Source organism: Ahaetulla prasina, chromosome 2 (assembly GCF_028640845.1).
Source record: "Ahaetulla prasina isolate Xishuangbanna chromosome 2, ASM2864084v1, whole genome shotgun sequence".
NCBI classification, from domain to species: Eukaryota; Metazoa; Chordata; class Lepidosauria; order Squamata; family Colubridae; genus Ahaetulla; species Ahaetulla prasina.
Window position 1 is genome coordinate 164,275,876 of NC_080540.1, and position 23,270 is coordinate 164,299,145.

A 23,270-nucleotide genomic window follows, 5' to 3' on the forward strand; every position below is an offset into this window, starting at 1 on the left:
TGTAACTTGGTTGCTTGTATCCTTACGATTTATATTGATATTGTTTCCTGATTGCTTATTTGTACCCTATGACTATCATTAAGTGTTGTACCTTATGATTGTTGATGAATGTATCTTTTCTTTTATGTACACTGAAAGCATAAGCACCAAGACAAATTCCTTGTATGTCCAATCACACTTGGCCAATAAAAAATTCTATTCTATTCTATTCTATTCTATTCTATTCTATTCTATTCTATTCTATTCTATTCTATTCTAATGATGTCTATATCAAACAAACAAGATGAAACAATAAGAGAATGCATGTGACGCTGCCATAGCAACGTCCTCCACTTTGTCCCTATTTTTAGGGCTTTATACGTCAGCGATGAAACACCAACTCTACTTTTTTAGGGGGTTTGAAACATGCTCTTTCTAACAAGAATGATTTAACAGAGTTTCCAGAAGGTATTTTTTTGTAAAAGCAGGATGAAAATACCCTATTTTTGGCATTTTTACAAAAACTGTCAACTTTACACTCAATTTGTGAACTATGGAAAGCAATAGGGGAATGAAATTTTATATTCAACAACCTTGTGTTGCTACGTTATTACGCACAAAGTTTCACATTTCTCATATCTTTCCTTCCAGAGATATAAGAAGCCAAACTTTACCCTTTTTTCGGGCCGCAGTCATTTTCGGCCAACTTTGCTCCCAATTATCTAGGTTGAGATCGCTCATAGAATAGAATAGAATAGAATTTTATTGGCCAAGTGTGATTGGACACACAAGGAATTTGTCTTGGTGCATATGCTCTCAGTGTACATAAAAGAAAAGATACGTTCATCAAGGTACAACATTTACAACACAATTGATGGTCAATATATCAATATAAATCATAAGAATTGCCAGCAACAAGTTATAGTCATACAGTCATAAGTGGAAAGAGATTGGTGATGGGAACTATGAGACGATTAATAGTAGTGCAGATTCAGTAAATAGTTTGACAGTGTTGATGGAATTATTTGTTTAGCAGAGTGATGGCCTTCGGGGGAAAACTGTTCTTGTGTCTAGTTGTTCTGGTGTGCAGTGCTCTATAGCGTCGTTTTGAGGGTAGGAGTTGAAACAGTTTATGTCCAGGATGCGAAGGGTCTGTAAATATTTTCACGGCCCTCTTCTTGATTCGTGCAGTATAGAGGTCCTCAGTGGAAGGCAGGTTGGTAGCAATTATTTTTTCCGCAGTTCTAATTATCCTCTGAAGTCTGTGTTTTTCTTGTTGGGTTGCAGAACCGAACCAGACAGTTATAGAGGTGCAAATGACAGACTCAATAATTCCTCTGTAGAACTGAATCAGCAGCTCCTTGGGCAGTTTGAGCTTACTGAGTTGGCGCAGAAAGAACATTCCTTGTTGTCCTTTTTTAATGATGTTTTTGATGTTAGCTGTCCATTTTAGATCTTACGATATGATAGAACCTAGAAATTTAAAGGTTTCTACTGTTGATACTGTGTTGTCTAGTATTGTGAGAGGTGGAAGTATGGAAGGGTTTCTCCTAAAGTCTACCACCATTTCTACGGTTTTGAGTGTGTTCAGTTCCAGATTGTTTTGGTTGCACCACAAGGCTAGTCGTTTGACCTCTCATCTATATGCGGATTCGTCATTGTCTCGAATGAGACCAATCACTGTTGTGTCATCTGCAAACTTCAGTAGCTTAACAGATGGATCATTGGAGATGCAGTCATTGGTATACAGAGAGAAGAGAAGTGGGGAGAGCACACAGCCTTGGGGGGCCCCTGTGCTAATTGTACAGGTATTTGATGTGATCTTGCTTAGCTTCACCTGCTGCTTCCTGTTTGTTAGGAAGCTTGTGATCCACTTACAAGTCTGTTTTGGTACCTGTAGCTGGTTTAGCTTAGTTAGAAGAATGTCTGGGATGATGGTATTGAATGCTGAACTAAAGTCTACAAAAAGGACCCTTGCATAGGTCTTTAGAGACTCAAGATGTTGTAGGATGTAGTGCAGAGCCATATTAACAGCATCATCTGATGATCTATTTGCTCGGTATGCAAATTGCAAGGGGTCTAACAGCGGATCCGTGATGGTTTTCAAGTAGGAAAGCACTAACCTTTCAAAGGTTTTCATGACTACAGATGTTAGAGCAACTGGTCTGTAGTCATTCAGTTCCTTGATGGTGGGCTTCTTCGGCACTGGGATGATGGTAGAGCGTTTGAATCAAGAAGGAACATAACACATCTCTAGTGATTTATTGAAAAGATGGGTGAAGATGGGGGCCAATTGGTCAGCACAGACTTTTAAGCAAGAAGGAGTTATCTTGTCTAGGCCTGGAGCTTTTCCTGGCTTTTGTCTGTGAAATAGGTCCTGCACTTCTTTTTTTGTGATCACTAGGGGTTGTGAACCCAATGAAATGGGGTCAGTTGTAGGAGGCTTGGCTGTTGTTGGTGTGTCTGAGATGGGGGTTGTGGAGATAGGTGGCTGTAGTTTCCTTTCAAACCTGCAGTAAAACTCATTCAGGTCATCTGCCAGTTGTTGATTACCTTCAGCCTGGGAAGGAGGTTTGCCATAGCCGGTGATATTTTTAAGAGTTTTCCACATGTTTGCTGGTTCATTTGCTGAAAACTGATTCTTTAGCTTTTCAGAGTAGCTTCTTTTTGCTGCTCTGATCTCCCTTGTTAGTGCATTTCTGGCCTGATTGTACAGCATTTTATCACCTTTTCTGTAGGCCTCCTCTTTGGAATGTCGTAGCTGCTTAAGTTTAGGTGTGAACCAAAGTTTGTTGTTACTGTATATTCGCAAGTTCCTTGTAGGTACACATAGGTCTTCACTGAAGCTGACATATGATGTTACAGTATCTGTGAGTTCATCCAGGTCTGCAGAGGTATCTTTAAAAATATTCCAATCAGTGCAGTCAAAACATGCCTGTAGCTTTAATTTTGATTCCTCCGTCCAGGTCTTCACTGATTTAATTATTGGTTTTGTGGCTTTAAGTCTTTGCCTGTAAGCAGGTACAAGGTGAATCATGCAATGATCAGAGTGTCCTACAGCTGCACGTGGTAAAGACCGATAAGCATCTTTTAGTGTTGTGTAGCAATGGTCTAGAGTATTCTTGCCTCTGGTGGGACAATTGACATGCTGAAAGTATTTTGGTAGCTCTTTCCTTAAGTTTGCCTTGTTTAGATCTCCCAAAACAATGGCCAGTGAATCAGGGTGTTTGGCTTCAGCCTCCATGATTTGGTCAGCTAGAGTTCGTAATGCCTTGTTTACACAGGCTTGTGGTGGGACATAAATAGCAATTAGAAGAGAATGTTTCTATTATTTTGTTTAATAGAGAACAACAAGTTGTACAAGATGCCCAAGTTTTGTTTCTCTCAAAAAAATATTGCTGGAGATATTATGTCTCAAAGTTGCTGAAATCTCAGAGTCATACTGTCAAAGGCTATGGTATGGTCATACAAATGACTATATCTCTGGGACTTCCTGTTTGGCACCGTAGGTGATGGCGGTGATCTTTACGATCACCAACCTCTGGATTATGTGGAATCGCTAGGACAGCTTAAATCTGCTGTCCAGCGGTTCGAAAAACCCTCTCTTCGGGAGAAGAAGAGATGGTGAGCTGAGGGCAGAGGTAGAATTTCCCTAAAGCCCCTGAGAAAAAAGGGGTTTGAAGGGTTAAGTTCCCTCCAGCAACCCGAAGTGCTCCAGATCCGAGGATTTTTCTGCTTTGGCGGAACCAATCACCACGACCAAACACCGAGATTTATTTTGGACAATAAAGGATTATACCGGACAGAACAAAAGTGGGAGAACTTTATGCAAGTAGCCAAGCCAATTCCCCGATACTTTGTAACAAGCTTGAAAACAGCAAGAAAATGGAGGCGAATTGTTAACAAGCTAACGAGTGGAAAGCGAAAGTGATACTTTTAGCGTTCGGCCGCCGTTTGCTGCTGGTAAATTGCATGTTATTTGCTACTTTAACTTTTTAACTCTTTGCTGCCTGCTGATAGAATCTAGGGGAGATTTTTAAATATTGCTTTAAAAGACTGTGTTTCTCAGAGTTTAAGAAGATTTAAAGTGAATATTAAGTTGGAAATAAATAAATAAATAAATAATTTTATAGAAGATGGCAGCCAAGCAATTAAAGTCTACTGTAACAAAGGGCTCTGGAATTTCATCAGCTGGTGCCTCTCCAGCTCATACAGCAGAGACTAGAACATTGAACTTAGAGGCGGTACAAGAGAATTTAAAAGACTTTATGCAAGAAAAATTTAAAGTAATAACTGATGAGATGTCTGAAATGAAAGAGCAGATATCAGAAATTCAAGTGGGAAATAAAGAAGTTAAGGAAGGATTTGTAATTGCAGTACAAAGTTTGGCAACAAATGTGATTTTATTAGAAGAGGAAGTTGAAGAAATTAAATAACATAATTCAAAATTAGAAAATAAAATGGATGAATTTCAAAGTAAAATGGAAAAAACAGATGATGAAATAGTTTTGATACAATATAGAAATATGGAATTTGCTCTAAGAATCCGTGGTTTGAATGAAAATAAAGAAGAGAATTTAAGGGAAATTTTTTCTGAAGTATTTGCTGAGATATTAGCAGCTCGTCCAGCAGATGTGGCTTATCAAATTGATAAAATATATCGTGTGAATTCTTGGATAGCAAGGCAAAAAAAGTTGCCAAGGGATGTTGTTATTTATTTTACAAGCAGAACAGTGAGAAATCAGATTCTGCAAGCCTCATATAAGGGGGAGAAGATTAAGGTTGCTGGTCAAGATATTTTAATATTAAAGGAAATCCCACCAAAAATGTTAAGGGCTAGGAAGGAATTTGCCTTCCTGGTGAATGAACTTAAAAAACGTCAGATTGAATATAGATGGGATATCCCAACTGGTATAATAGTATATTATGCAGGGAAAGTACATCGTCTCAATACAGTTGGAAAAGCAAGAGAATTTTATGTTGAGGCATTAAAAGTTGGAAGTCTTCCCCCATTGGAAGCTAGAAGAAGGGAGGCTGAAGTGAAGGAAAGAGAAGTGAAGCAGGTACAAGAACAGATTGTGATGGAAGAAGATTTATTACAAGTGTTGGAAATACCTACGATGGGTTCTGATTCAAAAGAACAAAGGCTGACAAGAGCTGCTGCTAAACGCAAGGAAAAAGAGATGAAGGCACAACAACAACTGGCAACTACTACAATGGAAACAGTGGGAGGAGCAAGGCCTAAAGCAAAATGTGATCTGCGGCTAGTGTTCCAAAAGTTTCCTTTGGCCGATAATGGCAATTAAACTATTATCTTGGAATGTTAATGGTTTGAATTCACCGCAGAAGAGAAGGAAAGTATTTCATTATTTGAAACAATTTAAAAATGACATTACCTGTTTACAAGAAACACATATTAGATCAGAAATATTTGATAAACTCAAAACTGGGAGTACATTTTGTTGCCTCCTCTTTGGAAAAAAAAAACGGTTTAGTTATATATATAAAGAAGGATATATCAGCAAAATTAATTGAGGTGGATAAGCAAGGAAGATACATTGCTATTGAACTTTTGTTGGAGGGAAAGAAGATATTATTAATAGGAGTTTATGCTCCGAATCAACAACAAGAAAATTTTTTCAAGTTTTTACATAAAAGAATAGTATTTTGGGATTATAAATCATATATATTAATGGGTGATTGGAATGAGAGTATTATAGTAAGTTATATACTAGGGATATGATTGATGATACAGAGATAGAAAGATATTTACAACAACAAAATATTTGTGAGCTTACAGAAAATCAAAGAGAAGAACTGAATCAATTAATTACTTCAGAGGAAATTTTGTTAGCAATTAAGCAACTTAAAATCGGTAAAGCACCAGGTACAGATGGTTTAACAGCTGTTTATTATAAAAATGTACAAAATAAGATGGTTGAACCACTTAAAGAGTTATTTAATAAAATTCAAATGGGAGGAGATGTTCCCCCTTCATGGAGGACAGCCTTTATTTCGTTAATACCGAAGGAAGATAGAGATGGTATTAAAGCAGAGAATTATAGGCCTATATCACTTTTAAATACTGATTATAAGATATTTGCCAAGATACTTGCTAATAGATTAATGCCAGTGATGAATCAAATAATTCATAATGATCAGTCAGGATTTATTAAGGGTAGGCAGATGAGATATAATGTGAGGCAAATTGTAAATTTACTTGAATATTTGGAACGAAACAACCAAGTCTCAGCGGCGTGTTTTTTTTTTTTTTGGATGCTGAAAAAGCTTTTGATAGATTGGATTGGCAGTTTTTATTTAAAGTAATAGAAAAAATGCAATTTGGGGATTATTTTATCCATGCAATTAAAGCAATATATCAGAAGCAAACAGCACAAATAATAGTAAATGGTGGGTTAACAGAAACTTTTAAAATTGGGAAAGGGACGAGACAGGGATGTCCCCTGTCTCCATTACTTTTTATTTTAACTTTAGAAATCCTTCTGAATAAAATACGTGGTTCCGATCGAATAAAGGGAATCAGAGTTAAACATCAAGATTACAGATTAAGAGCTTTTGCAGATGACTTGGTTGTTACTGTATCTCAACCAATATACTCAGCTACTGGTTTAAAAGATATAATTGGTCAGTATGGCAAAGTATCTGGATTTAAGGTGAATCAGCAAAAGACAAAGATGATAATTAAAAATATGAATATACAACAAAAAGAAGAGTTAGAAAGAACTACAGGTTTTGAAATCTTTAAAAAGGTTAAATATTTAGGAATATATATTACAGCTTCAAATGTCAAATTATATAAAAATAATTATGAGGTATTGTGGCAGAAGGTATGGAAAGAAATGGAGAGTTGGAAGAAGTTACAACTATCCCTGTTGGGAAGAATAGTGGCTATAAAAATGAATGTTTTGCCCAGATTTCTATTTTTGTTTCAAATGATACCGGTGCTTAAGAATGACACCAAATTACAGGAATGGCAAAAGGGGGTTAATAACTTTGTATGGATGGGCAAAAAGCCAAGAATAAAATTAAAAATAATGCAGGATATAAGGGAAAGGGGGGGTCTTAAAATGCCTAATTTAAAATTGTATTATGAAGCAGTTGTCTTATCATTAATTACTGATTGGATTAATTTGACTGAGGAAAGAGTTTTGAATATAGAAGGTTATGGTTTGTTATATGGGTGGCATGCCTATTTATTATATGATAAGAAAGTAGATAAAATATTTAAAAATAATATAATTAGAAATGCATTATTGAGGGTCTGGAGGAAATATCAATAAATTAGATGGAAAGATTCCAATATGGGCAATCCCGAGACACATGATAGAAAATATAAATATATATCAAAAGATGGAGGTAGTTACCTATAAAGAACTTCTTTGTATGGAAAAGGGGGAATTACAATTAAAATCCAGAGAAAAGATGGGGGAAGAAGGGAAAAATTATACATGGTTCCAATATGGACAATTACAAGCTAGATGGAAACTAGATCAAAAAATAGGTGTTAAGCAAACTGAGGATAACTTGTTAAAACAAATGAGAGATCAAGGTCAACAGCATATTAAGAGGTTGTATAATGTATTAGTAGAAATAGACTCAGAGACTGAACTGGTTAAGGATTGTATGATTAAGTGGGCACAAAATTTTCAGCAACCGATAATGTTGGAAACTTGGGAAAGAATTTGGGTGAGGAATGTTAAATTTACACAAGCGCAAAATATGAGAGAAAATTTTTATAAGATGTTTTACAGATGGCATTTAGACCCCAAAAAGTTGTCATGTATGTATTCTAATGTACAGGCTAAATGTTGGAGATGCGATTGTGAAGATGCCACTTATTACCATATATGGTGGACTTGTAAAAAAGTTAAAGCATTTTGGATTAAAGTATGGTGGATCATGCAGAATATTTTGAAAAAGAAGATTAAGTTTACTCCGCAGTTCTTTCTACTAGGAATAATTATGGATTGTACAGCTATAGAGACTAAATTGATTTTGAACTTAATAACAGCCGCAAGACTTTTGATTGCTCAATATTGGAAGAAAGAAGAATTACCTACAACTGAAGAATGGACACTTAAAGTATCAAATCTGGCAGAAATGGCAAAAATCTCTGCTTACTTGAAAGACTATACACAAGAAAAATATATTTTAGAATGGAAAATGTGGATTGATTATATTCAAAATAAGTATCAGATAAAAAAATATCAAATAGCATATGAGTAAATTTAGGAAATATTTTGTATTAGATATATTTCTGAAGGAGAGGGGAATTGAGAGTGTGATTAAGTGTGGAGAGACTAGAGATTATAATTTAGGAATTATTTTAGATTATGATTGTTAGTTTTGATACCCTGCATTTTGTTCTGGGAAGTCGGGGTGGAGGGTGGGGGGTAAGGGGGAGGGGAATTGGGGGGTTGAGGCTAGAGATGGAGCGATGGTTAATGTACAGGGATTATTGAAGATGTATAAATATAATTAATGTAGTCGGGTCTGCCCAGTTACCATTTTAGAACGGTGGGGAGGGAGAAAAGAGAGAGTAGGAGGTAGGAAAGAGGAGAAGAGGAAGGAAGAGGGGTAGAAGAGGGAGAAGGAGTGGAGGGTGGAGGGAGGAGAGGATGTAGATAAGAGAAGGAGAGGAAGGTCTGGAAAGTAAAAGAAGGTAGAAGAGGGAAGAGTGTTAAAAAGGGGGGTGGTGACTGGGCAAGCCCGACTAATTGTATATAACTGTACATTGGATGAATTATTTGATATGATTGTAAAAATAAAACTTTTTTATTAAAAAAAATGACTATATCTCTGCAAGTATTGCATCGGCAAACATAACACTTTACCAATGTTCATTGGGGACGTGTGTGCATGTTCACACCAAATTTCATCAAAATCCGTGATGGTCGACCTGGGCACTTTCCTGAAATCAGACCACTTGCCACGGAATGACCCTGCTAAAACTCTTTGGTGGGTTCAGGGAGAGTATGAAAAGAATAGATACTGTGGATGATGGGAAACAAAAAGAAGGATTAGGTTGATTAGCTGGCTAGCACGATAGTGCAAAGAGTTATTACTAGCATATTAGAATAAGGCTGTTTGTACTCTCAGCAGGAGTGAGTTTCCTGCTTGGTCCAAGGGCTCAATTGTGGTCATATGTTGAGGACTACCTGTATATCATAAGAGATGGAACATTTTCCCCTCAGCCACTTGAATGTTATTTCTTTTGTTCAAGTGAAACTACAAGAACACCAAATGAAAATCTTTGGGTTCCAGGTCTTGTCCAATGATCTCCAGCTGCCCATCTCTCCCAACTTCTATTACTTATTTGCTGGCAATTTGTCTCTCTTTTACAGCACGTTACTGGAGGTGGAACATTTCCGCACAATCCATCACATATTTGTGGCCATGCTCTGTATCTTTGTCCTCAAGCAAATCATTGTGGATTCCATCGATGAAGGATGGTATGATTCAGAAGAGAGGGTGGGGTAGAAGGCCTGTCCTCTGGTGTATGCTAATTCTGGGAATATGATGCTATTTGTTTTGTGCTGGGAATATGATGCTATTTGTTTTGTGCTATGGGGCACGGTAGTAATCCTAAGAGCATATTTACCTAATCTTTAAACTTAGATTCCATCCAAAGTTTAACATCCTTGGGTGGACAAGGCAGCCTGATCCTGATGCATCTCCTCTCACTTGTCACTGTTCATCTCCCAGCTAAAAAGAAAATGCAATTTGTTCTTCTCCTTGTCTTTGTGCTCCTGTTGAGCAGTAACACTTGGGCCCCTCCTATGCCCGCCTAGAGATTTAGCCCAAGTAAGGAATGCCTCCTTTGGTGCCACCTTTGCTAGGCATCCAAACACTCTTCTCTATGCTAGTAGCCTATTTATGCAGTTCACTTCTTCTACCCTCCTTCTGGGATATGCAAAAGTCCAAACAACCATGTGATGGCAGCAGAGAGAGATCACAGGTGAAATTTAGCCGGTTCTCACGGGTTAGTGAGAACCGTTAGTAAATTGCTTAGGCAGTTTGAAGAACCAGTTAAAAATAAAGTGCAAGAGAGGTTCTCTCCCTCCCTCCCTCCCTTCAATTAATAGCTCCCCTTAACAGTTGCAGCTGGAATGCAGCCAATACATGCTGAATCAAATCAATAAACAACAGAAACTGTCAGGATTAGGGCAGGGAAACCCATCAATCACCCATCTAGGGATGGGATTAACCTCTTCCCTTTAGGAAGAAGGACAAGATTACAAACATTTTCATTATAAAGAGTATTAAGTAACACTTCTGTGATCAGTTGATACTCCCTGGAGTTTCCCAAGACCTTTAATAGCTGCTGCTATTTCTTGTTTCTTCCTGGGGGAAAAGATACAGGAGGGGACAATGATGCAGCTTGATCATACAGATTGTGAATTTAATGCATGGGTGGTCCAACCGGCTGTATTGCTTCTGCTGCGAAGTACCCAATTTAGAACATAGAGAACATAGAATAATAGAGTTTATGATCAGAAGGATTAACGGCTTTTGGCAGCACATCCAGGCTTTCAATTAGCTTGAGCAACTGCTCTTAGTTTCCCTCTCAGCTGCTGCGTTTGCTTTGGGATTAACTTTTTTTAAAACGGGGAATGCCTGTTTTAAGTTTTCTGCATTGTTTTAGTGGTTCCTGGCACTGTCCTTTTGGGGTGTACTTCCCTCACTCTTTTTGAAAGCCTCTAGTGATGGCAAGCTATTCCATTTGATTGGTCTCACCCTTAGGAAATTTCTTCTTTGTCCTAGGTTGCTTCAATCTTTGGTTAGTTTCCATCTATTGTTTCTTGTTGTGCCTTTTGGTCCTTTGGAAAATAGATTGAGTCCCTCATTTTTGTAGGAGCCCCTCAACTTTTTTTCCTGACAGAACAATTAATCAGTGGAACAACTTGCCTCCAGAAGTTGTAAATGTTCCAACACTGGAAGTTTTTAAGAAGAGATTGGATAACCATTTGTCTGAAGTGGTATAGGGTTTCCTGCCTAAGCAGGGGGTTGGGCTAGAAGACCTCCAAGTCCTTTCCAACTCTGTTTTTCTATTCTATTCTAAATATTGGAACAGTGCTCTTTTATTGTGCTCTTTTATTGTGTGTTGGACTAAGAAGAAATTTCCTAAGGGTGAGACCAATCAAGTTGGCCACACCCAGCAAGTCACATGACCTATTTCCCACAGAAAACACCGGGAGCCACAAAACCTGGGCAGGTGTGGCTGGGGGGAGTCATGTGACTGGGTGGGAGTGATACTGAGTTGGCCACGCCCGCCCAGTCACATGACCACTAAGCCACATCCACCCAGTCACATGACCATCAAGCCACTCCCACCAAGCTGCGCCTACAGAACCGGCAGGGAAAAATTTTGAATTTCACCCCTGAGAGAGATACAAATATTTCTCTGTGTCACCTATACGTCAGATGGATTTTTGAAATCAATCTATACAATCCGGGTCGGTCACCATGGGTTTTCAAACTTGTGCTGGAACCCATCTTCAGGGAACTTCTCTCTCACCAGAATGTGAGAAAGACACCACCCTAAGATAATTTATAGCAGCATTAGACTCTATATTTAACAGATCGGAGATAGGAGAGCCAGAAAAACATGCTAATAAGTCTGTGAGTTAAGTATCGGCTTAGGTTCATACATTGTTGATACAATTACATTTTATTAGCAAGAACAAGTAATGAGCAACTTCGCGCCGGCTCCAGACCTAAGCAGAAAAACAAACCCAACTGACAACTGCTTAAAAAGGAACTGTCAAAACATGCGAACCAATTGGAGCTAGTATAATTGCCGACGTCTCAGCCAATGACAGCGGTAGGCAACTATCCAGTTGAGATGCAGTCGTTATTATGAGGACATAACACATGCCATCAGGCAAAAAGTATCGACAATGCTGATTGCACACAAACCAAAGAATATGCTCAGTCCAACGGAGCGACACAGCTTGAAAAACCTGAAAAACAAACAAAGAAACATTCTGGTGAGAGAGAAGTTCCCTGAGGATGGGCTCCAGCACGAGTCTGAAACTTGGAAGATCAAACCTCTGATCCAGGCGATTGACCCCGATTGAATCCTCCAACATTATCCTGGGATACACACAGTGGTGAAATCCAAATTTTTTTACTACAAGTTCTGTAGGTGTGGCTTGGTGGGCATTTCATTCATTTCATTTCATTTATTAAATTTTTATACCGCCCTTCTCCCGAAGGACTCAGGGCGGTGTACAGGCAAATAAAAACAAACAAGACACTATATATAAAATATAAAATTAAAAAACTTATTATAATTTGCCTAAAAATTTAAAAATCTATAAAAACTAAAACCCCGTTTAAAATTAATAAAAACTATAAAATCCATAAAAAATTAACCCAGCCCCGCGCGAATAAAAAGATGTGTCTTCAGTTCGCGGCGAAAGGTCCGAAGGTCAGGTATTTGGCGTAAACCGGGAAGCTCGTTCCAGAGTGTGGAGCCCCACAGAAGGACCTTCCCTGGGGCCGCCAGCCGACATTGCTTGGCGGACGGCACCCTGAGAAGTCCCTCTGTGAGAGCGTGCGGGTCGGTGGGAGGCATATGGTAACAGTAGGCGGTCCCGTAAGTACCCAGGCCCTAAGCCATGGAGCGCTTTAAAGGTCATAACCAAAACCTTAAAGTGCACCCGAAAAGCCACAGGAAGCCAGTGCAGTCTGCGCAGGAGAGGTGTTACATGGGAGGTGCGACACTCCCTCTATCACCAGCGCAGCTGCATTCTGGACTAGCTGAAGCCTTGAGTGCACCTCAAGGGAGCCCCATGTAGAGAGCATTACAATAATCCAAGCGAGAGGTAGCAGTGCGTGAGTGACTGTGCACAAGGCATCCCGATCAAGGAAGGGGCGCAACTGCCGAACCAGGCGAACCTGGTGGAAGGCCCCCCTGGAGACGGCCGTCAGATGATCTTCAAATGACAGCCGCTCATCCAGGAGGACCCCTAAGTTGCGCACCCTATCCTTTGGGGCCAATAACTCGCCTCCAACAGTCAGCTGCAGCTGCAGCTGACTGAATCGAGATGCCGGCATCCACAGCCACTCCGTCTTGGAGGGATTGAGCTTGAGCCTGTTTCTCCCCATCCAGACCCGTACGGCTTCCAAACACCGGGACAGCACTTCAACAACTTCATTGGGGTGACCTGGGGTGGAGAAGTACAGCTGAGTGTCATCAGCGTACTGATGGTACTTCACCCCAAAGCCACTAATGATCTCACCCAACGGCTTCATGTAGATGTTGAACAGAAGGGGCGAGAGAATCGACCCCTGCGGCACCCACAAGTGAGGGCCCTCGCGGTCGACCTCTGCCCTCCTGTCAACACCGTCTGCGACCGGTCGGAGAGATAGGAGGAGAACCACCGATAACGGTGCCTCCCACTCCCAATCCCCCAGCCGGCGCAGCAGATACCATGGTCGATGGTATCAAAAGCCGCTGAGAGGTCTAATAGGACCAGGGCAGAGGAATAACCCCTGTCCCTGGCCCTCCAGAGATCATCCACCAATGCGACCAAAGCTGTCTCCGTGCTGTAACCGGGTCGGAAGCCGGACTGGAACGGGTCTAGATAGACGGATTCTTCCAGGTATTGGGGTAGCTGACGCCACAGCACTCTCTACAACCTTAGCAGGCGAAGGTTGGAGACTAACCGATAATTTCCCAAAATAGCCGGGTCCAAAGAGGGCTTCTTAAGGAGGGTCTCACCACCGCCTCTTTCAAGGCGGCAGGGAAAACCCCTTCCAACAAAGAAGCATTTATAATCCTCTGGAGCCAGCCTCGTGTCACCTCCTGAGTGGCCAGCACCAGCCAGGAAGGACACGGATCCAATAAACATGTAGTGGCGCGGAGCCTCCCCAACAACCTGTCCACGTCCTCGGGAGCCACAGGGTCAAATTCATCCCAAACAGACTCAACAAGACGTGCCTCCTCTCCCTCGCTTGGATCATCCCAATTTCGGTCCAGACCATCCCGGAGCTGAGCGATTTTGTCATATAGATAACCATTAAACTCCTCGGCACGTCCTGTAACGGGTCATCCCGCACCTCCTGATGAAGGAGGGCGGGTCACCGAAACAGGGCGGCCGGGCGGTTATCTGCCGGCGCAATGAGGGTGGGCGTGAGAACGCCTCGCCTCCCTCATTGCCACTAGGTAGGTCCTAGAATAAGACCTAACTAGTGTCCGATCAACCGGAATGACTGGACCTCCAAGTGCTCTCTAGGCGTCTTCTCCGGCGTTTCATCTCTCTCAGCCCCTCGGAGAACCAAGGGGCCAGGCGAGATCTGCGCGGGTCAGAGGCCGCAAAGGCACGACACGGTCCAAGGCCCCAGCCGCGGCCTGTTCCCAGGCCGCAACTAGTTCCTCAGTCGTGCCGTGGGCCAGATCCTCAGGGAATGGCCCAAGCTCCGTCAGGAACCTCTCAGGGTCCATCAGGCGCCTGGGACGGAACCAGCGTGTAGGTTCCGTCTCCCTGCGATGGTGGGTGGCGGTTCGGGAGTCCAGACGAAGGAGGAAATGATCTGGCCATGACATTGGTTCTGTTACTAAATCGTCTAGTATCAGATCATTTAGCCACTGACCAGAGATATAAATCAGATCCAGCGTGCCTCCCCCCATGTGCGTAGGGCCATCATTTACTCGAATCAGGTCCAAGGCCGTCATGGAAGCCTGGAACTCCCGAGCTGCAGTCGATGATAAGCCAGCTGATGGCAAGTTGAAATCCCCCATAACTATCAGTCTGGGGGTCTCAACTGCCACAGTGGCAAATAACTCCAGCAGCTCGGGCAGGGCTGTGGTCACGCAGCAAGGAGCCAGGTACGTGATCAACAAGCCCAACTGATTCCTATGGCCCCACCTCACATAAAGGGATTCACAGCCGGCAATCTGAGGAACAGTGGCCTCCCTCGGCTCTAGATCTTCCTTAATGACAACCGCCACCCCTCCACCCCTACCCTGGACCCTCGGCTGATGGAATGCTCGGAAACCTGGGGGGCACAGTTCGACGAGGGGAACCCCCCCCTCTGGCCCCAACCAGGTCTCCGTAATGCCCATAAGGTCCGCGGACTCCCCCTGAATAAGATCACAAATCAAGGGGGCTTTATTTGCCACGGACCGGGCATTACATAACATCAACCGAAAATCCAGGCTCTGAGGATCATGGCCGCCTGAGGAACGGGTAGGGACTAAGGGGCCGGAGCACGTGATCGTTTTCAGACATCGAGCACGTGCTCCCCACACTCGATATGGCCCCCCCCCTCCGCCATATCTGCCTCTCCCACTTACCGTACAGATTGAACCACCCTCTAGTCCTGGAACGAACCCTCCCCTGCCTTCAGACCAGATGTAATAGTGCGCGAACTGGTACCGGGCTGGATCCCTCCCCGACGGGTTCTCCCCCACACCAGTCTTATCCCTCCCCCCCTTTAAAAAACCCTTATTTAAAAATCTATTTAAAAAACCCCATACATTCTTCTTAGCAGCATGCCACCTCTCTTGGTGGCATGGCAGGGGAAGGATACTGCAAAATCCCCATTCCCTCCCCACTCCTGGGGGAAGGATATTGCAAAATCTCCATTCCCACCCCACACGTGGGGCCAGCCAGAGGTGATATTTGCCGGTTCGCCGAACTACTCAAAATTTCCACTACGAGTTCTCCAGAACCTGTCAGAACCTGCTGAATAGCACCTCGGATACATATTTTTGCCTTCATTCATGGGAAAACATGTAGTCTTTGAGCCAATCTCCATCTGCCTACGAAAAATCTGGTTTTGGCATTAATTCCAGCTTTTTGACCATTCTGCTCACTGTAACGTTTATCTGTTTTTAATGTTGTATGCTGCCATGGGCTATTTTTTAATTGGGAAGTCTTACAAATGAAATAATTCATCAAAGAAGGAGAAGGAAATGTCCATGATAGGCAAATCCTTGAAATCATCAGCAGTTCTGTTGAAGCTGAAGCATTGTTAGAAATTCTGTTTTACTCTATAGAAATGGTAGCAGAGGATCATTATATAGCCATACAGATTGGTAGCAGAGAATAGTTATGTAGCCATACAGGTCAAATAAAGTGTATAGTCACTATGGGCCTTGATGTTTAATAGTTTCAACTGTCACAACTGTTGCAGGAAACTCTCCTCAGAACATAAAGGAACCATAGATTATAACCATAGATGCTAACTAAATACTGCCATCTACTGGCTAATTAATTAAATAATTAAGTAATACATTCCAACTCTAACATATATTCCAACAAGCATGAAGCAAGTCAATGAAGGAGTCCAATAGAAGACAAAGAGCCAAGTTCACATTCACAGTCAAGGAGTTAATTGGGTCACTTTGGGTCAGTTGATCAACCTCTCAGCTTTCACTGGGGATAAAATTAGGAGGAAATTCCAGGTGTTTCGCCTTGAATTTTCAAAAGGGAAGATTTACATGGAATAAATAAATGTCTTATACAATGACCTAAGTTCCACATGAGCTGTAGAGTAGCTGAGTAGAAAGTTGAGGGTGGTGTACAGACACTATTCTGACAGGAGCATTGAGTAATATTCCTAGTATGACAGATAACTCAAATACCTCACAGTCCTCTCTATTCCTGGCCCGTTTAAATTGTGCTGGAAACCTTTTTATTAGTCCAATATTTAAGGGTGAGAAATAGTTAAAATTATGAAGATTATGAAACAAATATGAAACAAAACAAGATTATGAACAAAATGAGGGGGACTGATCGTATTTTTTTCAGTTGGAGGTGGGTTTTCCTTCATTTTAACTCTGTTCTGACTATTTTGAAGAGTTCATGGGAACTTCATGGGTTCACCTTCTCAAAATAGCAGGAACCGTCCCCTTCATTTTTCAGCAGTTATACCACTAAATATTGGGGCTGTCCCAAAGAAACTGCTTATTTAATTTGAAACATCCTCATCTTTTGGGGAGCATCCTTAGAACTGTTTTCTTCTTTGTCTTCCACAGTTTTGTTTTGGATTTCGAGCTCTTTATCATTGGCTTTCAACAGCTGCCCACAGCACTCTTTGCCTGGCTCTGCATGTTCCTCTACACCTTATTTGTGCCCTACCAGGCCCTGCAAATATGGTCAGGCTGCTTGAAGATGACCAGGTTCCCCAACCTCTTGACGGTCACCTTGGTGTTGCTGGTGCTACTCTGCCACACTGCAGTGCTGGGCTTCTTCCCTGTCTATGTTGTTGTCTACTGTAATTTGGGAATTGCCTCCCGTATTATTGTCCTCTTTGAGCAGGTATGACACTGGGGTATAGGGGAAAGGTGTTCTTAAACAGAAATGAGGGAAGCTAAGGTTGAACTTTGAAGTGAGGTTGAATTTATGAAGGAATCCTGGTTGCCCCAGGACATCTCAGTGTGGAAAGTATAGATAGCAGCAAGTGCTAGAAAGGCCCCCTGTATTCATAAATGTATACTTCCATACACAGGCCATATATTTCCCATTGTACAGAGAAGAAATGCCAACCTCACTCCAGGTTTAAGGCAGCTTTCTCCTATCTGAGTCCTATGAATGGTCTGGACAAACCCCAAATAGAGTCATTAAGGGTAGGCCAGGTTAAAGACATATACTTCGCTATACATTGCCCTGAAGAAGATATACAGTACATTTTTTAAACTCTTGTGGCAGAAGGTATGTGTTCTGTCCTCCTCCGCCTCCGTCCGAATGATGGCTTAATTAGCCGGCACTATCAGCTCTGGCGGCAAAAGAGCCAGCATCTGCCAAGAACCCTCGTTGTCTTCCACGATGCTGGTGAGTCACAAACTTCAGCTCTAGTCAATCAGTGGATTTGCCTGTTACAAAGAGACACACCAGCTCTTGCTGCCTTTTATATCCTGTGGGGTGTGGCTCCATGACTCAGCACTTCCTAGGCCTGCCCCACCCTTGCTTCTGTTGTTCCCTCCTCTCCTGCCTATGAAACCTAGGATTAAACCAAGCCTGATTGCTGTCAGTTGGGTCTGCAGGCGTGGCCTGGAGGGGGAAAGAGTCAGGGGAAGGAGGCCTCTTATTTCTTCCACCTGGCCTGCTTCTGGCTCCTGGAGCTGGGCCAGGGGAGCCGGTGCTCCTGAGGTAAGTCCTGATGACCCTTCCCCTCACTTTCCAAGTCACTTTCTGGCAGCAGGGCTGACTCGGGGGGCGCAGACACAACAGTATGGTCCTTAGCAGCCATCGTCATGTATACATCATATATAAATGCTTACAGTAGCAGTTGCCATGGCCTCAAATATATGTTCTTCTTGCAAGCTGGAAGGTAAGCAGCTTTCATCCAAGCAAGAAGTTGAGCAGAAAGATCAGCTAGCAGTATAGCTGACAGTTAGCCAAGTGAGTAAGGAGGGGCCATTTCTGTCTGAAAAGTCTAGACAGACAGAGTCTGGAGCATTCAACTTCACGCTCTTTCCTTGTTCATTTCCCTCTCTGGCATAGGTCCGGTTCCTAATGAAAAGCTACTCATTTCTGCGAGAATCAATGCCTCCCCTACTCTATGCCAGGAACCAAGTTGGTGAGTTTGACTTGGAGGCTCTTAGTGATGATTACGATAGCTACAAGTCACCCTCATAGTCCCCAAACTGATTTTCCATCAATTGCAACAGACGTGGTGCCTCAGTGACTAAGACGCTGAGCTTGTCAATCAGAAAGTTTGGCGAGTTGAATCCCTAGTGCCGCATAACAGCGTGAGCTCCCATTACTTGCCCCAGCTTCTGCCAACTTAGCAGTTCAAAAGCATGTAAAATTGCAGGTAGAAAAATAGGGACCATCTTGGGTTTAGTCATGGCAGCCACACTGACCACAGAATTGTCATCAGACAGCACTGGCTCTTTGGCTTAGAAACAGAGCGGGGCACCATCCCCTAGAGTCAGGAATGACTAGCATGTATGTGAGAGGGGAACATTTACCTTTACCTTTAGTTGTAGCATAAGATAATCATGTAACCATTGGCCTCCACATGCTAATTGCTATCACAGACTTTCTCAACCTATGGAGCTAGTGGATAACACTTTCCACTTGCCTGTCAGTGATTGGGTATGGGAGATGTTATAAGTAGATTTTAAGTATAGCAAAATACTAAGAAAAGTAATATGGATGCAAAGCAAAAGAAACCTCTTGCCTAGGTCAAGTCAATTTCCCCAAATCCCTCACCAAATCACAATTTCTCCTATTTGCCAGACTTTATTTTTCATGAAGAGCTGCAGAACATAGGTGATTTATTTATTTATTTGTCTTTCTTATCAGGATACAAAGCAGCTCAAAAATTAAAGAAAAAATCTGACACACAGTGCAAGATTTTATTAATTGCATTTTCCCCCCATACATACTGTATCCTTGGGAATACATGGGAGAAAAGCTTTCCTTGTTTGTTGCTTTTGTATACCAATAGAGGCAGATTTTCAGAAAGCTGAATTCTGGATCCTGTATCACACCTTAACTACTTTTTGTACATAAGAAATATCATAATAAGAAGAACTGTGGTGGCACAGTGTTTAGAATGTAGTATTGCAGGCAGATTCTGCCGACTGCTAGACATTTGATTCTCACTGGCTCAAGGCTGATCTTCCCCCTTCTGAGGTTGGTAAAATGAGGACCCAGATTGTTGGGGACAATACGCTGACTCTGTAAACCATGTAGAGGGGGCTGTAAAGGTTTATGAAGCGTTATATAAGTCTAACTGCTATTGATATTGCTATCATCACATAGACATAAAGCTTTGCATTCTTCCTGCTAAAATGGTATGCAGAGAGGAGATGCCTGCACTTGAGCATGTATGCTCCAGGGAAACTATTTCTTCAGCGTACAAACTGTTGTTTGTCTATTTGTCCCTATGTAGCTTCAACCATTCCTTTGCTTCTTTCCCCCCAATCCAGGGAAGATAAGCCCTCCTGAATTCTCAACCTACTTGTATTTTCTCTTCTGCCCTACTTTGATCTACAGAAAGAGCTATCCAAGGTAATTCCTTGCATATCGTCCTTGTGTGTCTGGCCCCTCCCCACCCCGGTTTCTCAGCTCTATCAAAAAAAGAGTGGGCAAAACAGGCTTCAGGAGATACGGCCCATGCCCCCAGAGCAATGGTTTAACCCAAGGAGAGGGAATTCTCTCTTATCATATCTCAACTCTATCCCTCCTCCTTTCCTTATAGAGATCCATACATCCGCTGGAGTTACGTCATCCAAAAACTGGTTGAGGTGAGAGAAACACATTAAGTTTCCATTGGCTGGTTGATTTTATCTGGCCTATGGATTAGAAATCTGCTTGGGGGACTATTGGATTTTCGCACAAGACTTAGCTGGACTGGGAACCCTAAGGTGTCTTAGCTGGCCAAAGTAGTAAATAGCAATACTGTTTTAAGCAGCCCTTGGTGACCAAAGGCCACCATTTAAATTTCCCAGAGTTCTCTAGCCTTGAGTGAATGTGTTGTAACATTTTTCCTGAGTCATCTTTGATGCAAATAAGTTCACTTTCCTTGTTGTTAGTTGCGAAGTCGTGTCCAACCCCATGAACAATATTCCTCCAGGCCTTCTTGTCCTCTACCATCCTCCGGAGTCCATTTCAGCTCATGCCTATTGCTTCAGTGACTCCATCCAGCCACCTCATTCTCCATAGTGTGGCGATGGGAGGCGCCATTTGGGTTATTCCAGTCTCTAGCTCTATGATCTTCTGAGTTGAAAGAAAAACTGCTGAGGCTCTGCCTCCCTGGTGACGTTCCCCAGCTTTTTTCAACTGAGCCTCAGCTATGGTCGATTGATTTTTATCTCTAGAGCTTTAGAGTTGAATTATATTATTCCCTGGATATCCTTTTTCGTTTTTTAGATTTTGGTTCTCTCTCCGTTCCTTTCAGGTAAAGGTTGTTTCTTTTATCTTAATTTTTCTTGGATCTATGATTGTTGCTTGCAGCTAGGGAAGGCTCTCCATTGATATGGATTGGAGCTGGGGGGTTGCCCTTTCCGACGCCTCCCACCCTCCCTTTTCCCCTCAGGTACCGGGCTGGTAACTCTGGGGAGTGCTGCAGGGGTTTGCCTTCACCCCAAAGGTTGCAGCTGGCTCCCATTACCTTGGAGCGTCCTGTTAAAAGCTGCTGGAGCCGCGCTAGCCTCTAAGAGCCTTGGCGCGGCTGCATTTTACTCAGGAGTTTTTTCGGCGCCAATCAACTGTGGAGCATGTTTGGCTCACAGCTGTTTCAAGTTTCTCGGCCACGCCAGCCTCTTGCAGCCTAGGCAGAGCCATGATGGTCTCCTGGATTTTTTTTCAGAAAGAAACAAGGCTGCTGGGCGGTCCTAGCCTTTCTTAGCCTAGGCAGCCCTGGGAAGGAAGGAGTTAATTGAGCGCCTCCTTTTCTCCCGCGCTTTACAAATGCAGCGTTCTGTCCGGGCGGCTTTGTTTCCCCGGCATTGTTTTGTGGCCACAGGGCTAGCAGGGCTATCTGCATTGGGGGATGGGAGCCCTGCTAATCTCCCAGTCCTTTGTTTTTTGTGCCTGCGGGCTATCTTTGCAGAAAGAGCCTCATATCTACAAATGATTTGCAAGATTCCAGTTTAATTCCAGCATCGTGGAAATCAGGCTTGTATTTTTTTCTTTTCTATCCTGTCTGTTTGCAAATAGAAAGAGAAACTGGACTTGGGAGCTGGTCATTTGGCAAATAGTTTATCCTGCCTTTGTAGATTACAGAGACTTCTGGCCTAATAACTAACTTACCATGGGAGACTCTGATAGGCAGGCTGCATTTTCTGCAGAGGGTTCTTGGTCACCCCAGCCAGATAGAGGGGGCAGAGCACCAGTCAAGCCTAGAACAGCCAGCCTTGCTGCAACTGCTAAGATTTGCACCAGGACCAATATCCGTGCTGGCACATCCAAGGCTGAAGAAAAGACTGACCGGGCACGACAGAAAGCCATAGATAGAAAGTTTGCCAAGGCTTCAGCAGAGCTTTTACCTCAGGCCCCTTCAGACTCTGCCATTTCTGATCATCAGATGGCTTCTCCAACCCCAGATTTGCCTCCTCAGCAGGATCTGAACATACCATTTCAACCTGCAGCTACCAGGCCCTGGTTACCTAATACCCTCACTGACCCTCTCCCTCGGCCTGGGCCTTCTGGGGCACCACTTAGGGTCCCTGAGGCAACGTGGACTCCCACCACTGCGGGACTTCACCAAGGGGAAGTGGGAGAACAAGACATGCCACAGTTTATGAAGAGGTGGCTTGAGCAGGCCATTAAGCGAGGCATTGCAGAGGAAAGGCGCCAGCAATCTCAACCAACTGCCCACTTGTATTCTTTGGGGCAGGGAGAGGCCTCTCGGAGACTTTTGTCTCCAGTGATGGAGTACCAGGAACCTGTGTCTCCTGCTCCCTCTGAAATTAGTTATTATGATGGGGAGTGGCAAGGTGAAGAGGATTTTTCTGTACCAGAGCAAGATGCCCGACCCAAACCTCCCTTCAAGGGTCTATTCAATCCTGCCTTGCTAAAACCTTTGTTAGTAAAGGCTCGGGCTACAGCACGTATGGATCAGGCACCTGCTGCTGCTGGGTCCACTTTAGATAGCGGGGAACAGGATGATTTCCTGTTCACTGAGCAGACGGTGGAAGCAGATACCATTCCTATCCCTAAGATGTTTTTGGACTTAATACAAAGGCAGTGGACTTCACCGGCTACAGCTTCCAGGCCCACTGGGTTGGAGAATCAACTTTTTGGAGTGGAGGCAGCCTTACTGAAATTACTGGACATTCCCAAGGTGGATGCTCCGGTGGCTGCTCTGACCTCTTCTTCTGTTTTGCCACCTGATGCCGAGGACGCCTTGAGGGCAGAGGAAAAGAGAGAGGAGACGGCCCTGCGCAGGGCTCACCTGGCAGATTCCTGGGCTATTAGAGCCTCTACAGCGGCTTCCTTCCTTACTAGAGTATCAATTCGATGGTTGCGACAACTTCAGTCTCACTTAGCGCCGGATGATATACGTGCTCATCAGGATCTCTCCAAGATTTTAGCTGCTGCAGAGTACACCGCGGACGCAACTTTGGCCTCTGCCAAATTTTCGGCCAGGGCCACGGCGGCATCTGTCACGGCTAGACGTCTGCTTTGGCTACGACACTGGCGCATGGACGCTAAGCATAAATGGAAACTGGCTTCTGCCCCATTTGAAGGGGAACATTTATTTGGTCAGTCTCTGGATCCTTTATTAATTGAAACCAGAGACAAAAGAAAGGTGCTTCCATCTCAGAGTAGACGGGGCGATTTCCGTCAGTCACCCTACTA

General features: G+C 43.0%; 1 protein-coding gene across 1 annotated transcript in view; it reads left to right on the top strand.

Annotated features, from left to right (window-relative positions):
• Window positions 1-23,270, top strand: part of LOC131190602 (sterol O-acyltransferase 2-like) — a 48,697-nt gene that overhangs the window by 12,085 nt on the left and 13,342 nt on the right. Inside the window, exons 6-10 of the mRNA XM_058167942.1 lie at window positions 9,345-9,452; window positions 16,991-17,273; window positions 18,459-18,534; window positions 19,895-19,976; window positions 20,167-20,212. Coding sequence (XP_058023925.1) covers window positions 9,345-9,452; window positions 16,991-17,273; window positions 18,459-18,534; window positions 19,895-19,976; window positions 20,167-20,212 — 595 coding nt within the window. The remainder of the gene's footprint in view (window positions 1-9,344; window positions 9,453-16,990; window positions 17,274-18,458; window positions 18,535-19,894; window positions 19,977-20,166; window positions 20,213-23,270) is intronic.